Source organism: Chlamydotis macqueenii, chromosome 1 (assembly GCF_036417535.1).
Source record: "Chlamydotis macqueenii isolate bChlMac1 chromosome 1, bChlMac1.mat, whole genome shotgun sequence".
NCBI lineage: Eukaryota > Metazoa > Chordata > Aves > Otidiformes > Otididae > Chlamydotis > Chlamydotis macqueenii.
Window position 1 is genome coordinate 58,787,277 of NC_141556.1, and position 17,202 is coordinate 58,804,478.

Here is a 17,202-nt window from a genome sequence, read left to right on the forward strand (position 1 = left end):
AAACCACGCGTGCCCGAATACAGGGAGGCTGTGTCGAGGGGGGGGGGTTTCCGTTTTTCCGCGATCCTTCTGTTGGCGCGTCCCGGTGCAGGGGGTACGGGCGGGTCAGCAGAGCACCGCGTTCTGCAGCAGCATCCAAAATCCTCCGGGCCTGAGCCATCGCCGTGCCCCGGGGCGAGGCTGCCGTCCGCGGGCGCTCGGGGCCTGGGCGCGCGGAGGTGCGAGCAGCCAGCGCAGGTCACCCTGACGCCGCCGCGCCCGAGGTCCCGCCTGACACGCTCGCCCCGAGCCCCCCAGCCTGTGCGCAGTTCTCACCTTCACGCCACGAACCCCAACTGAAAGTGAGGCGGCAGGGAAGAGGAATGTCCTGATGGCGTCTGCGGTGCCGGGTGGCACATCTCCCCTCAGAAAGGTCCCCAAAACGGTCAGCGGTCTTTGAGCGATGTTTTGGGTGACCTGTGCCACCAGAAACCGTATCGTGTGCCTGCGAACTGACTTCATCAGTTTAGAACCGGACGTGTTTTGCTGAGAAACGCTAAATACGAGCTGTAACAACAGCTGCAGAAAAGACAGCGCAGGCCAGAAATGAATGACAATACTCCAAATGTTAAAAAAAAAAAAATTATATTGTAAGTACAGTACAAAAGTTTCTTTGTATAATTGTAATGTAATCTGGATCAAACAGCAAGGAAATAACAAAAATATAAAAACGGCTAAGTCTTGCCAAAGTTTTCCCTCTAGTACCAAGTACCACAAGATACAGATTATACAAAGTGTACAAATTTTAAATAAAAATACAATACACCAGGGCTGTGTGTGTTTTTCACTCGTACAGAGGGCACACCTAAGGCTGATCCCTTTCTGTTCCCTAGAGAGCAGGCCTACCCTTCCACCACAATGCTCTCAGTTGTAAAGGGCTGGAAAGAGACAGTGATTTTGTGCCACTCCCAACAGCGGATGCTTTAGTTCAGGCCAGGACAGGATCCAAGGTGGGATCGGATTGCCTCCCTCCTGGGCCCTTCCCAATTCCAGGCTCACTGGGATTAGTCATATATTGTTAAAACGTGTACGCTCCGGTCTGAGGCTTGGGGTGAGAAACTGCACGGTGGTCTGAGAGCCTTCTGCCTCCTCCGCTGACTGAGAAAACCTAACACTGCACTGAGAAAAGCTCCATAAAAGACAGGTTACCTTGTACAGGCACAGCTGGGGAATACGTGGTAGAGGAATTGGGAGAAAAACCCTCCTGTGCACCTGAGGATTTCATTTAAATGGGATTTGGGGCTTAGCCACAATAAGGGACAGCTGACTTTCAAGTGCCCTAAAAAACAGAAGGTAAACTTCAGATTGGAAGTAAAAAAGTGCTCTTCTGTTATTTTAAAACTTTTCTGTTATAAGGCTAGAAAGGCTAGATTCAAGTTATATTTCAGTTGTCCTACCTACCTTCACAAGATAGCCTGTTTCTACAAACACTTAAAATCTTCCTGGTGTTTCCCCATACAATATCAATGTTTGCTACTACACCTATAGCTGATTCCTGCAGGAAGTGGGGTGAGGCAAACTTGATTCATATTTTCCACACACTGTTGGTGGAGGGAGGGATTTTTGCTTTTAAATTATGTATATATATATACATAGACAGAGAGAAATATACAGGATAAATTAAAATCTGTTACAGATGTTGGTAAAATACATACGATATGAACACCACATACACGTACATACAGACACACAAAAACCTATATGAGAATCAAGTCCTCTCCTGCGGCTCCTCTTTTAGAGGAGCAGAAAACTGAACACCAAGTATGTGGCTGGAAGGAAGGGGAATCGGTCCAATCAAGCCACATGTGCCTTACTCAGCTGTAACTGCTTCAAACTGGTCATTAGTCACCGCCTCACAGCAGCACCGTGGCTCTTTCAATACTGCTGGTGAAAGGGATGGGGGATCAGCGATCTCAGAAACCAAAGGTGTCTGTTCACAAAACTGGGGCAAGATGGGCAGAAGCAATCAAAGTTTTTCCCATCTGCTTCCAGGCTCCTCTCCATCAAAGCAGGCTGACCATGCCCTGGAAAAATCAGCAGGAGGTTCATTCTCTCAAGCCAATGCAGTTGGTTGATATAGCGTGCTAATGATGATTTGGGTGCAAGTCCACAAGAAAAGATTAAACTTGTTGTCATCTTCCACTTTACTTCAAATGCCAGCTACCAGACCTGCCAGCTGATGCTGACAACTTTCAGTTATGACTGACTGAAGAGCAGGGGTTGGAAGAAGTGACCAATGGGCAAAGACCTCTGTATCTTTGATCAGCTATCCAGCTTTCCCCTCAAGGAGTAGATTTTAAACTGAAAAACAGTTAGAAACAGGGCTGATGAAGAGTTCAGTTCTATTCCTTGGTCCAAAATACATTTTATCATCTCTACCTGCCCACAGAATACCAGAATACTTTAGGTTGGAAGGGTTATCAGGAGGTAATCTGGTCCATCCCCCCGCTTAAAGAAAGTCCAACTAGAGCAGGCTGCTCAATCAGTTTTTGTATATCATCAAGGATAGAGTCAACAACCTCGCTGGGCCATCTGTTTGAATGACCCCTCTCATGATCATGTTTTTTTCTTTATATCAAGCATTCAATTCTCTGGCTGCTTCCCCTACTAAAGGACCTGAATTTAAGGCGAGTATCTCAAAAGCTTTCCGAATTCTTCACACAAAATACTTTCAGACTGGATGACATTTCACCCACCAACACAAAAGGGTTTTCTCAGCTCAATTTCATGACTTTTCATAAAACAGAACTCGAGCAGTTGCAATCCTATCTATATACTATACAGATATAAAACTTTAAAACCCTACACATGGAGCCCTTCGGGAGTGCCAGCGTAGTGCCTATGTACACAAGTCAGTTACGCACAGGTTGAGTACATCCCAAGATCCTTTCCCATCAAAGTCCAGGCATGATATAGGCGATGTTGTCTAGTGTGTTTGACTGGGAAAAGAAATAAAATATTTTTTAGTGCCAGGTAATAACTCAAAATCTTTAAAAAATTCCACAGACAAGGGTACTAAACATGTTCACTTGTCTTACAAGTTATCATATGATGAGATAGCCTGGTCATCACCACCACTGCTAGGCTTATTTTCACATTTTGGAAAATGTAAGTTAACTAAACATACAGGTAGCCTCAGTATTTGTAAGCATCTGGAAACAATGAAAATGCTTTAGGCTTTCCTCAAGTGACCTCCTTCTTACGAACCCCATACTCTATCTCTGAATTTGAAACAAGCCACATCGATCATATCACATTAACCACAGGAAAGACTAGTGATGAAGGACTTGAGCAAAATGATATAAAAAACCCAATTATTTGCCTTTAGACTTGCAAGTCCTTTATGAAATGCTGCAGTGTAAAAGTGAAGATAAAAACCCTCAAACACACCCACTAATAAGGTGTCAGGTGGGTAAAAGAAATGCCCTCCTGTTTTCCTTGCAAAAAGAAATAGAATTCTGAGAGTAAGAGTCCTTCTCGTGCACATCAGAAAACAAGACCCAGCAGTATATTATCTGTATGTTCTTCAAATGCAGTATTTCAGTAAGCTCAAGCCTGTGGCTGGATGGCGGAAGAAGGCCTTAGGAACACCACTTTTTAATTGCTGAAGACAGAGGAGCTGGATCTGCACCAGTTGTGATTTTAGAATTTAACAATGCCACCTACTGACTGAAAAGATAAATTCCGTTCTACATGCAACACGACCACTGACAATTTTATCCATGTCTTAAAACACCACTGTCGTTATGTATCTGATGGTAAAAAATCAGAATGCCTTTATTACAAAGTCCAATTACCAGTTTTCAGCAGTGAAGGACAAGTGCCTTAATCCACCTAAAGCTCCATTGCTTCTTGTAACAATAAGTTGATCAAGTTTCCAATACACACAGCATTAGTCATGTGGTGTCATTGCTCCGAACACACTTGGCAAGCAAGAAGGAAAAAAAGCATAGGATGTTTTTCCATGGCTTAGGATGGGAACACCCCACTGACTCAGCTTTTGTGCAGGCAGCCAGTCTGTGGGAGCTCACAGCCTAAGCTGTCAACTTTGTTGTTGTTAATAGTTCTTTCTCAGAATGAATCGATGTTTGGGCCGCGCTATTACAACATGCAAATTCATATCCCATTTTCGTTGTTCTCTGCTAGATTTGTTTTTAATCTCTTAACTTTTGCAAACTATATATTTCATTTCTGCCTTTCTCCTTCTCTGCTTTATTCATGTCTCCTGTTGGAGGTATGACTCCTGATTCCTTTTATGCTGCTGCCACCTTAATCTATGTCCATATGATGCTACAGAGATGCCACAAGCTGTTGCTAAATCAGGGCTCAATACTAAGTGTCGTTTAAAGTCAAAAAGAACATGTAGTTCTGCAGTTCCTTAAAACAGAGACTATTTTTCTTTCGTTGGAGAAGGCTACAGCCCCATGTAAAAGGCCCTACTTAATCACATCAGGAATCCTGAGATCACAAGCTATTCTTTACGTTACTAAAAGAAAACAGATTGTGTGATACAGAGCATCTAGAAGGTGCTTTTTATTTTTATGGAAATTTGGAACTTTCAAAAATACTGCTATGTGTACAGGCACTTTTTTTTTTATTCAGATGGATTGATTCAGTCACTAAAACTGGATCTACACACACTGCAATCAATGCTACAAATATTAGGTCAGTTACCACTGGGAGAAAAAAAAAGTTGCACAATATCAAACAATAACATCTTAAAGAATTTCAAGAAATATTCCTCTATAAAAGCATATGACCAAGATGATTTTCTTATTGCACTGGAATTATAATCACATGATAAGACTGATTCATCTAAAAACTCTAGCTGGACTGAACCAAAATTAACAGTGCTAGAATGGAAATAACTACAAATAACTCACCAAAATGTGCTTAGGGCAGCCATTCAACTCGGGTAGCTGCGTGGTCAGACATGCTAACGGGCCCAAAGCACAGATGATTGAATCTAGAAGTACTGACAAACTTCCTGAAACAGCCACCATTCCCTGGAAGTAAGGAAAGAAAAAAATGGATGGGGATGAGTAGTGGAAATTATGGCTCTTTCACAACTGTATTGACTGTCACGCAGATATAGTGTCTTCACACTTGAGCTCCTCTAGTCCACTTTCATTATTTGCACAGTAACAAAACTATGCCACGTGCTTCACAGAAAGACTGCTGGCTCAAAAAATTTAAGAATTCAGTAGGCAACATACTAATGTAGGAAAAAAGTAGGGAACAACAGAAAAGGTCAGAAAGTTGTCAGCTGCATAAAACATTTAATTCCACAATTTTCTGTAATGTAATTTCTTTGACATTTCTTACCACCTATTTTGTTAACTACGTGAGTTCTAAAGACAATAGTTGTTCTATTATTGAAGTCTAAAGAAATGCTAAGTCTGTAACAAATGCTTTAGTCATTGATATACTTTCAGGAAAGGGAATTTGTTTGTGTGCCTTTCTATAAAGGAGATTTTAGGCTGGTTGTTCCTCTGAAGAATTACCTCAATCGATCACACCAGAAACAAAATGCAAGAACATTTATTTTACTGCTGATAAAACAAACAAACATAGAGGGATGAGATGATCACATCAGCCATAAAATTCAGTGATATTACTTGAGATAACTATGTGTTCTCACAGGCTGGGCTGAGTTCTGAAAGTGCGTGCGTGTATGTGTGTGCATACATAGAATCACTATCATATAAAAGTAGGAAACCACTAAAATATGCTATCTTCTGTATTACCAGTCAGTTGAAACAATAGTAGCCGCTATCCAAAGCTCGGGGAATATGATACTGCCAGAAAACAACAGGACATGCAAAAACCACCTTGGTAAAGGCTGATGTTTTTTCTAAGAAGGCTTGAGACAGTAACAGAAACTGGACCATATTCTGGCAAAGACAGCAAAGAAGTACCAGATCCAAGGTGAACGTATAGTAAGAAAAGACTGAAGAGGCTGCTAAACCAAGAATTGCCTTCAAGGGCCTAGAGCTGCAAAGGACCCGTCTTTCTTTGATGCCTATGGTTTACTGAGAAACAAAGCTTATTATTTCACTGAAAATAAACTAAAATGCATGAAAGGAACACGACAAGCCACCTCTAATTTCTCTTCCTAACAGAAAAGCATTGGCTAAACTTTTAAGTAAAATAAAACATTAATCCCCCTCGATCCTGTGTGTAGATTACATGACATCATTGTGACATCGCTGGTTACAGACTCACCTCTGTTTCCTGCAGTCTGTGTCCAATGAGGCTCAGAGATTCACCCAGCAACTGTAAGTGTGCAGCTACATCAATAGGATCTGTCTCAGGGGCTTTGGCTGGTGAGGAAGACACCACCACGGTGCTGGTGGGGGATTTCTTATGAGGGGAAATCGCTCCTGTTGGAGAAGCTGGAAACACACAAATTAAAATTCCATATTCTCTTTCATTCTTTTACTTACAAGCCTATTTACTTAGTAAAGTTCAAATCTCAAAGGCATGAGATGCTTAAATACTTCTGGTCCTGTGGCCTTTGGAGTCAAAACTTTCCTTCTGTGTGTACAAAGCATCTACCTCAGCTGAATGCACTCTGGGAGATTTGCTTTGGGAGATTTGCTAAACAGAGATGCGAAGCCAAAAACAACCCTTTTTCATCTAGCAGCAAACGAATCTCAGTACAACTTTCCTGCTGCCTCTTCTTATTTTACATTTCAATCCCTAAACTGCTAAAAACAATACCATTCTACAAATTAGACATGGAAATCTTCTTAGTAAATGCTGACATTATTCTTGCTCTCACAGAAAAATTGTTTTTGAGTAATATGATGATTTAAATGTCAAGTCTTGTGAGAAAGCAGGTAGGGGTGTGAAGCAGGAAAGGACCTTTATTCCTTATTCCACAAGCAACACTATGTTTCTTGTCCAGGAAAAAAAGACCAGAGCAAATGAAGTGCAACAATTACCTTTTATTTTTGGTGCACCATCTGAAGATGATGCTTTTCTCTTTACAGTGGTGGCCTCTGCTTTATTCTGCTTGTGTTGGAGATATTGAGCTTTCTGCTTCCAGATCTGCAGTTACCATGGTATGAAAAGAGAGATTCTAACATTAGGTAATTTTCTGTTATCTGATGCCAAGGCCTGAAGGCAGAATTGTGTTCTGTAGCTAACTGGTGAAGCAATACCATGAAAAGAAAATGGACGCTTTTATGATCACAAGAGCAAGGTTTCCATCCTTTCCATACTTCGGGGACACAGGTAGGATTTTTCAAGGTATGGTGGCAATGCTGCCAGCATGTTCTGACCTAAGCACCTAGTTTACAGAAATAATTTTACAAAAACATCTCACACACACTCACCAGTTTATCCTTTTCAGGTAGTTGCTTCCACACTTCTGCTAGTTTTTTACTTAGCTCTCCAAAATCTGGCAGAAGGAAAGAAGAAAAATGTTTAAAACAAATGAAATCATAAAATCCTAGAGAACATAGGAAATATACTGGCCCATCCATACACACTTAAGAAGCAACCCATTCCAAAACTGGAACTCTCCAGACTGTTCTGAAAATGATTGACAGTGCGCATTCCCATTACTGTTTAAAATGGAAAAAAAGCTTGATACTGGGAATATAAAGTCACACATGTATATACGGGAAAGTGACACAATGAAAATAACTCTTTAAGTAATGAAAAAGCGAGCTAGAAATGTCTTTGTCTGGATTCATGGCTTTGTTAAAATGCAATGAAATCAAATAATGATATCCACTCCTTTGCCACCTCTTATTCAAAGAAAACTGGCAGATTCTTTACATGCTGTCAAAATTAAGAGGTTAGTATGAAACAGAGATGATATGTTCTGCTAATTGATCTGACTGGTGTGTAATCAAGAGAAGAGAAGGCTAGGTTATTCTCTCACCTATTCCAGGGTGCTCAGACACAATAGTTGTACGATATTCCTTACAGAACACTTGATAGGCAGACATGTTTTTCTTCTTTGGCTAGTCAGAAGAAAAAGAAAAAAAAGATTTTCGATTATAATGAGACCTACTCAAATTTAGTAAGAATGCAGCATTTGTTGAAGACTTAAAGAAAGATGTGGTGTTTAGATCAGGAACCTAAAAAAAGCAGTGTTTTACATGTTCTGGCTGAATTTAGTGTTTATGAAAGCACAGGAACCAGTCAGAACCAGTCTTAGTACAAGGCTTATCTTGCAACAATTCTATCAATGCATTTCATTTATAAGTTACAAGAACCTGCTATTCAAAATCCAGGATCAACATACAACTCTGTTAATATAACTCAGTTTTAAAACTTAAAGTAATAACAAAAAAATCTGTCACACTATTCACAGTACCTATCATAGACCTGTCAAAACAATTCAATCTTCATCATAATGTTTTGTTCCATTCCTGCATCCTTACAAAATACTTCAAATTGGCAAGAAAATAGACAGTTTAAGTACACTGACAGCAGAGGCATAAGCAGTTGCCAAGCTATGATCAGAGCAAATTTACCAAATAGAACAGAATAATGGTTGAACAAATTTGAGCTATGTCTGCCCATTTCCTGACACAAAGCAACTCTTGTCTCTCTGAACATACAGAAACTGCTTTCCCCCACTTATATACTCTCATAGCTATAGTTACATCACCTGTAAACTCATTCATATGCTGGCTACCATTTATTCTACTCAAATTTTTATACATTAACCACAGAAAACTGAATTTATGAGAACTGGACAAAACTGCGAATGTGGTAGTCTGTAAGAATTAGAATTTCATTTGAATACAGGAATAAATGGGTAAATATCTTCACTTTTCAGATTAGAGCTCAATTCCTTTTTACAGGAACTGTGATGATGGACTAGTTCACTAGTCCAAAAATCTGCCTGGCAATAGCTAGAATTGGTTATCTGAGAAAATGATGCAGTTGTGCTTGGTACATAACCTGTACCCAGCAAATTAAGTATAACCTTTTCAAATAACCTCTCTCAGCTAAAGATGCCTGTGCCACAAAACCAGAATGAAATATGATATATATTCCTTTTGCTACAAACAGATATCACAGTGGCTGACACATTTTTCCAAACATGCTTCAGTGAAACCATCGATCCTGGTATTAGTTATCCTTCTGTATCAATTTACCATGCCTTTGTAATGGAGTGCCTAATTCACCACTATCCATCACCCAATTTCTATTTTCCCTCCAATTTTTCCTTACTTTTTCTCTTTCTCTTTCCTTTTCCTTTTCTCTTTCCTTTTCTTTTTCTCTTTCCTTTTCCTTTTCTCTTTCCTTTTCTTTTTCTCTTTCCTTTTCCTTTTCTCTTTCCTTTTCCTTTTCTCTTTCCTTTTCCTTTTCTCTTTCCTTTTCCTTTTCTCTTTCCTTTTCCTTTTCTCTTTCCTTTTCTCTTTCCTTTTCCTTTTCTCTTTCCTTTTCCCATTTCTCAGTTTTGTCCTTCTCCTTTTCTTCCTTTTTCCTCCTCTTCTCACCTTGACCATCTGAGTGAAAAACAGCAGGAGGAGGTGGAGGAAGAACATAGGGGGTACTGGGAGGAGGTGGTGGCGACACTGTTACTTCTGCCACTGCCACAGGAGTGTGCCCAGAACTCCTTTTAGACTTAGAGTGCTTCTTTTCTCTGTGTTTCTCCTTGTCTTTTTTTTTCTTACTTTTTTTTGACTTCTTTTTCTTCTTGATTTCCCGATAGGAGTCATCTATCACTAGCTCTCCAGCCTCCAACTCCCCACCAGAAGAGGAACCAGATTCTGGTGGTGCCTCCACACCTGAAACCTCATACTCACTCCCATGCCCCTCTGAAAAAACAGAGGTGTCAGCACCAAAATTCTCAGAAGGTGGATGTGAGTCTGAAGGTGGTTTGTGCTTCTTCCGGGATGACTTCAGGAAGCTCTGCAGTTCATGACCCAGCAGGAGGGAGCCTTGCTCATCTCGAGCTGATTTCTTTGAAGATTTCTTTGCAGCTGCTGGTGCTGAAGAGTAGGAGAAAGAATCATCATCTGCTGCACTACTTTTATCTTTTGGTGAAAGGATGAGCTTCATCTTTAAGCCATCAGGTTCACGAAGAGTAAGTGTCTCTGTGTTCACATAGAGAGGTTTCATTCTTTTAGATTTGTGGAAGCTGCCATCATCCACTGAGTGCTCCCCACTGCTCCCACTCAGCTTCTTCTTGTGGTGCTCCTTTTTGCTTTCGGAATGGCCTGAGGATGAATGAGATGATTTTTCAGAGGTCTTCTTTGAAGACTTTGAGCTTGTGGCCAAAGGTGAGGTGACAGCCTTGAGTAAATCCATGGTTGTATCAGCTGAGGATGGGCTAGAAACTGCTTTTTTCTTCTTCTTTGATGGTAGATCCAAAGGTGAAACACCTGAAAAAGATCAAGATTATTCCCTTAAAGACAGCATTACACTAGCCCAAAGAAGCGGGAATCCTGCAAGACTTATGATTACAGCTAACAGATTTGCATCTTGCATCCTGGCTTACACAGGAGATCTCTAAAGCTCGTAGCCAACTCAGCGTAGCCTTACTGATGCAATTCAGGAGCTGTAATGTCTGAGCTGGTCAAACAACAAGGCAGGAAGATAGAGCAGGAAAGTACTTGAAGCTTTGTCAAATTCTGTATTCTGCTGTGAAATAATATATTCTGATGAAAATGTATCTTACTGAGCCTGAAATTACTTCTCTAGTCCAAGGTTTTTGTGCCACTTTTAGCCAAGGTGAAACCAATGAATTGAAAATAAAAGCTTTTTCATTCTGAAAACAGATTTTGACAAAATGTCAGCTTGGCTTTCTCTTTTCATTGGGCTAAAAATAGATCTTAAAACAGTTAAGCTTTTATGAACAGAATTGTTATTCTCTGGACAACTTATTAATGGTGAGAATAATGTTTCTGTATTTAAAATCAACCCAAAAGCATTTATATTTTAGCCTGATGCATTCTATTTTTACAAATTCAGAGAAAGTAATAGTATCTGCAAGTAAAATTACAGTTTTTAATGCCATAGGGAAAAAAGAAATGCAAATGCCAAAAGGGAAAGCATGGGTTAGAAAACTACAACTTGTCAATTAAAAGGTGGGTAGAAGATCTCTACCTCCAACAATGGCAACTTGTTAAGCTAGACTCTGTAAATATTATTCCCTAACCTTTTGCTGTCTGCTGCTGATCAGTGTCAGGTTTCTGATTACTTCTTCTAAGACAGGTTGAGGTACCTTCCCCCCATACAGTGCTAACCACAAAACGTGATGACATTGGTTTAAGAGTATCCCTTCCTCAAAGTCATTATCTGTTAGTCCCTTCTCCTGCCTGATTGCTATCTTACCTCTGTAGCAGAACTCATCGGAGGAGTGCTTTCTCTTCTTCCTGTGAGGTTCTGTCCCTGGAAAAAGCTCACTGTCCTAGAATAAGAAAAAAAAATGCTGACAAACAAGAGGCAAATAATTTGAAATTCACATGGACTACTGACATACATAATAATTTGTGGAGTTACATAAATATAAATAATATAAAGAGTTATTTGTAGTACTAACATCAAGGAACACTAGATATGAACCAGGATCATTATTCCCAGTGCTAAAACAAGCAAAGGAAATGTACTCTGTCCCTAAGAGCCCACAGCGTAGGTTTAAGGTAAGAGACAAAAAGCATGGTATGGACAGGTGGGAGAATACAAAAAATTGTATTAGGCAGGACTGGTTTCAGCACATCAGCCACCTAACTGGCATCAAGCTTTCTGTAGGGATTGCAACACAACAGGGTTATAAGGAAACTGAAAGACAGATCTCTACAGGGAGCTCCCCGCAAGTGAGAGGAGCAATACACAAAAAACTTGAAAGAGCACATTTGAAAGTGCTAAGAAATGGGCAATGAAAGCCAGTACTGGGGATCAGCTGATGAGCTGAGAAAAGACAGATATCTACCTCTTCATAAAGCTAAGAAACAACTAAGCATGCATATGTGGTCAAGCCTTGAAAATGAAGGTGAATAGTTCATGTTTAATATGCTGAAATAGATAAAAGAAGTAAAGGAGGTGCAGAGAGGTGACAATTAAAATGATGGGCCAAAAAATTGACCTCAATACGTCATGTCACCCAATTATTATTTTTCTCTTCATCAGTTTATGGTCTGAAAATGAAGCTCCTCTACAGAATTCCATCTGCATGGTAGAAGACGACTTTCATTTTACACTAGAACTTCTCTTCCAGATTAAAATTAAAAATAATCACAAGATAGTCACATTTGAGCTAACAGCAGAAATTTTAGCTCAAAGAGGAAAGTTTTGAAGAAACTTAAGTTGTCACTATGTGATCTCAGAGTTAAGGCCCTGAAGAGGTCAATAGGGCAAGCTCATACCTCTCCAGAGCTATCATTTCAGATCTGTCTGCAGACTCAGGAAGACAACGGTGCACCAGTTAACATTACAGTCATCCTTTGCTGGGTAGTTATACAATTGGAAAGTCTAAAAATCTTTATTTTGTGTGTGTTTAAGAAGTTATTCCTGCTATCTTATGACTTGCAAGGTTCTACATCAAGACTAGGATATCATCCTACTACCCTATTTTCTGAGGCCAGAAAAATCAGAATCACTTAAAACTGGGACTGACCCCCTTCTTTTCCCCAGGAGTTACTGAACAATACAAAACACGATTAGCTGCTCTTGCTGTCTTCTACATGCATTTCTGTATAAAAAAAGAACAAGAAACCCATCCATCCCACTCCATCACCAGCTTTACACGTGTCCTTATACCTTCAGCTTTTTCTCTGAGGGCTTCCTGACCTGAGTTGCTATCTTGTCTTCCTCTTGCCGCGGGTCCTTGTAAGAGCACTTTTTCTCTCGCTGTATCCTGCCAGTTGCCAGCCCCACGTTATCAACACCTCGGTGACTCTCTAGGAACTCTAAGATTTATGTGAAATGGGAAAAAAAGGAAGAAATGCAATACCCCATTAAGAAACGAGAGACATGTGGACTATGCATGAAATAAGATAACAGAGGACATTGGCACAGAGTGATGCACAAAACCCAACAAGCACAGGTGCCTACAAGGTAACAATCTGTACTCTCTGACCACAGAGATGGGGCTCAGTGCTCTAATACTATAACACAATCACTCAAGTTCTCATTTCTAAGCCTTGCATATTTCTTTCTAAAGACAACTGGACCTAGAAATGTTACCATGACTAAACATATCCCTACCCCTGGTCTGCCGTTCCATTGACCTGGCAGGGAGAAGAAAGGCTGCAGTGGCAGAGTTTCCAATGAAGGTTTTTGCATTAGGAAATATCACTTGTTTCTCTCAAGTTCTAATCCCAGTAATTTAGACCTGGAAGTCAAGGGCTTGGGATCCTCCAGCAACTTGGCCAGGTTAAATTTAAGGGCTCCACAGCAGACTAGCTTCCTTTCCCACTCTGACTGCATGGCATGGCAAGGGCTGCAGAGGGTACCCTTTTTTTTTTTTTTTTGGTAACTCCCTCTGAGATTATGAAGCAGTCATACCTTCTTTCTTCTTGGAGTCATCATAAGCCATGGTGGTCCTGCAGGAGCCTGAGAATGTGTTGCCACGTCTGGGCTCCTTCCCCCGTTCCCATCTACAGGAAAAGGTCTGAGAAACAGAGAATGAAAATAACCCTCCCATAAAGAAGAATCACGATGTAAAATGGGAAACTTCCTCTGAACCAAGGGAAGATTCTCTGGAAGACACTGAGAAAGGAAAGGAGTCCACCTGCTGGTCGGTTCATGCTCACCCTTCAGGCTTCACAGATTTTTTTTAAAATTAATTTGGAGGTTGTTCCTCTATTATTTTAAAGATAAAAAATACTATCTCTTCCCTTTAAAATCTCCAAATCACTGAAGTAATTTATGTACAAAAATACAAAGAGAGTGAAAGGACAGCTGAGTTTGATTTTCATGACACACAGAATTGCACCCAAAAAGCCATTATTTGCAGGAGCCACTGTAGAAAAGAGTGGGATGTTTAAAGAGAGGTTCCAAACCCTTGATCTCAGGTGAAGTGAAGGAAAAGAAGGAACCAGGCAGGAATCATCATACTACAAAAGAATTTTTTCAAATCTTTTTAACTAAAGGATCGCACATTTTGTAGTGAAGGTGTACACCCTTCTGATGTGTTTCTCAACACTACCACTGCAGCCATTCTGAATGCCAGCCCGGGAAGAGGGAACGGAAGAAAGCACTCCTTTTCGCTAGGGCTTCTGCAGCACCTCAACCCCTCTCAGCCTTCAGGTCTCAGGCCTCCTCTAACTGAGTTATTCTGTTCCACAGCTGCTGGCATACAGGAAGACAGTGCGCTTATGGAATAGCTGCACTCTGTTTCTGAGTAAAAAGCTTTTGTTTTTCAGTCAGCAACCAGCTTAACGTGAAAACACTGACCTTCTGCTCATAAGTGATTAAACCAATTGCATCCAACTGATTTTGTGTGTTTGTATGCAGGTGCACACATGTGTAAACATTCAACCACAAAGACCATGCAGTTTGTTCATTCTAGCTGTCAAAGTGATCTTGCCACACTAAAGTTACATTTGAATACCTTGAGAGCAGGGAACTTGTGCTTGTACACCCCTGCATGGACCTCAATTTCATATATAATTGTCTGTGGCTGAGAATGTATGATATATTCATCCTATAGTGGTTACTTAAGTGAAACAACAAAATCACAACCAAATCAAGCTTGCAGGTACACAGGGGATGCTTCTGTTCAAATTCTTAGAAATACATGTTATTTCTTCAGGTTTGGGAAACTATCCGCCACAAAATATTTTAGGCTTGTGTTCAAACCACTATACATTGTTGGTAGCAAGCACTGCAATTTGTTGGCAGAATGAGAGCACTGCCCTTTGCAATAAAAAAGAGAGCATCTTGTCACTTGTGGGCTCACAATCTTGAACCAGATCTTGTTAAAATTTCATGATGTTCAGTTGTCATACGGACTTCAGTGGGAACACACATGATACTAAAGCACTGCGTTCAGGAGGACAAGGGCCTGATCTAGATTCTCTTCAGCAAAACAAAGCTGAAGACAGCCACTCATGAATGGATGACTTGGAGAAACTAAGATCTGTTTGTAGCTACGTGCGTACCTTCTGCTTTATTTTAAAATCTTATCCGCTTGGCAGGTATAAAGGTTGGTAGATAATGCCCAAAGGGGCTTACAACTGACACAACTAACCCTGCCAATACAAAACACATCCTTAACGTGTCTCGTCCTATAAATCCTGGTTAGGTTCCCTTGCTCCACACTCCTCGGTTTCAGCAGTATTTGCACCGGCCCAGCGGAGGAGCTCTCCCTTTACCTCTCCCGTTTCATTCACCCACGTGCTTGCGGGATGAAGGCCACTCGGTGCTCTTCTGCAGCCCCCCCGGACTCTACAGGGACCCTCGCACACCGGTCCCCCAAGGGAGGCTGCAGATCCCACCCCACTCCACCAGCGAAGGGCCGCGGCGGGGGGACGGCGAGCGGCGGCGGGGGGACGGCGAGCGGCGGCGGGGGGACGGCGAGCGGCGGCGGGGGGACGGCGAGCGGCGGCGGCGGTGCCGCAGGCCGCGCTCCCTCGCCGTTTTCCCGCCGGTGCTCCCAGCGACCCGGGGGAGCCGCGGGGGCAAGCCGGGAATTCCCGCGCCAGGAATTCCGACCGCAGCGGAAGGGGCAAACGCCGGCACCAGCCCCTCCACAGCCTCGGGATCTGGATCGGGATCGGGACCGCGCCCGCCCCGCTCTCCCGGGGAACCTGGCGGCCCAGCCCCGCGCATGCGCGCCAACACCCTCAGGGCTCGCGCCCCTCCCGCCGCCTCCGGTGGAAGCGGGCTCGGCTGCCCCGCTCCCGCCCGCGCGCCCTCTCACCCGAGCGGGCTCCGGCCTCACTCCAACCCGCGACTCTATCCCTGCAGCGGGCCCGAGCGTGCCTCGCCGGCGGGGCCACCCAGCGGTGACAGGGCCTGCCGGTGCCGAGCCGCAGCTTCCTCACGCCGCGCTGCCGCTTCCCGGCGCGCCGCCACGACCCGCGGCCACCATGTTGGCGAGGGAGACAAGGGACACCCGCCCGGCGCCGCGGCCAGGGGCGGCTAACCGAGCGCCGAGCGCCTCCAACGTGGCACGCACGGGGCGGGGGAGAAGGCGATGTGCGAGATTACCGAGCGCATCGATGGCGGGGCCGGGCGCGCTGTTCCCCGAAGTCTGAGCGGGGCTGGGAGTGCCCCCACTCCGCACCGGCCGGGACAGCCTTGGGGCGGCAGCCGCCAAGCGTTCAGCCTTCCCTTCTCCGGCCCGCCGCTCCTGCCGCCGGTGTACCGTGCGTCGGGGCCTGCCCTGCAGCTTGGCTCGGGGCCTGGCCTGGGGCCTCCTCCCCCTCTCCCGCCCGGTGCCCCGTTGGGGCAAGCGCACGGGCCCGGGGCTGCGGCCAGAGCGGGGCCTATGGCGCACGGCTGCTCGCACTGGGGGCTGGGCCACCCGCCGTGCCCCCAGGCCACCCCAGCGTGGTTCCCCGGGTGCCCTGTGCCCCCCTCGGACGCGTGGGAGCCACGAACAGCGGCGCACAGGCGGGGCGCCTGTGGTCGGCCCCGGCTCCACCCCAGACCACCTCAGTCGCGGCACCGCTTCCCCTCTCTTATCATCCCTTTCTTTAAGAGAAAAAAGTCTTTCAGCTGGCTAGGCTTGCAGCATGAATTAGTTGTTGGCTGCTTCTGGCTGCCGCGGTGGGTCAATGGGAAAGGGTGAAATCCTGTTACTAAGAAGTTACAGAGCCAGCGTTTTCATGAGATTAGTCATGCATGCACATGAACAGGCACAGCTCCTCTAAGCCTATCCGATTGCCTGAGGAATCGACTGGATGCGCTGCACAGGTGGAAGTCCGGACCAGCCGGATAAATGTGTCTCAACAGCATACTTGGGGCTGCTGCCTGGGAAGGCATCATGCAACCCTCACACCCTTGCAATCAACTGTCCAAAGGTGGCAGGCAAATTATCCCCAGCATCTTCTAAAGTGCTCATTTATTACTGCAAAGGATTCAAGATAGAGGTAAAAAAAAACCTCAAGAAATAACCTGGTCAGAAAATACAAGTATTTTTTCCCACCAGGTTAGCCTTTCTTCACTCTGACTGCTCAGGAGGTCCCTGTTCAACAAACATCGTTTAACTCTTACCTTAAATCCCATCATCTCCACTGATGC

At 43.5% G+C, this 17,202-nt stretch overlaps 1 protein-coding gene across 7 annotated transcripts; it reads right to left on the reverse strand.

The window, feature by feature from the left end:
• Window positions 1-614: 614 nt before the first annotated feature.
• Window positions 615-16,045, reverse strand: HMGXB4 (HMG-box containing 4). 7 transcript variants are annotated; one of them, XM_086753745.1, is made up of 11 exons: window positions 15,878-16,010; window positions 13,519-13,624; window positions 12,772-12,920; window positions 11,347-11,422; window positions 9,238-10,394; window positions 7,934-8,015; window positions 7,380-7,444; window positions 6,987-7,092; window positions 6,265-6,434; window positions 4,923-5,045; window positions 615-2,978 (listed from the first exon to the last, which is right to left on the reverse strand). In XM_086753745.1, exons 2-11 carry the CDS (start codon window positions 13,547-13,549, stop codon window positions 2,934-2,936), a joined length of 2,004 nt encoding a protein of 667 aa, XP_086609871.1. In that variant the 5' UTR covers window positions 13,550-13,624; window positions 15,878-16,010; the 3' UTR covers window positions 615-2,933. The 7 variants fall into 7 exon arrangements, with proteins under 7 accessions (XP_086609871.1, XP_086609847.1, XP_086609886.1 ...); XM_086753721.1 differs by lacking the exon at window positions 15,878-16,010 and having other exon boundaries at window positions 615-2,063; window positions 2,904-2,978; window positions 13,519-13,672; XM_086753760.1 differs by lacking the exon at window positions 13,519-13,624 and having other exon boundaries at window positions 12,802-12,920; window positions 15,878-16,045.
• Window positions 16,046-17,202: the final 1,157 nt, after the last annotated feature.

Bases quoted from the DNA above. Each gene is read 5' to 3' on its own strand.
- HMGXB4 (XM_086753721.1), bottom strand. From the start codon at position 13,657: ATGGGAGGGTTATTTTCATTCTCTGTTTCTCAGACCTTTTCCTGTAGA. The intron at 7,445-7,933 runs GTGAGAGAATAA...TCCTTCTGCCAG, and splicing joins GTCTGAGCACCCTGGAATAG to ATTTTGGAGAGCTAAGTAAA. The intron at 7,093-7,379 runs GTGAGTGTGTGT...TGGTAACTGCAG, and splicing joins TACCTGAAAAGGATAAACTG to ATCTGGAAGCAGAAAGCTCA.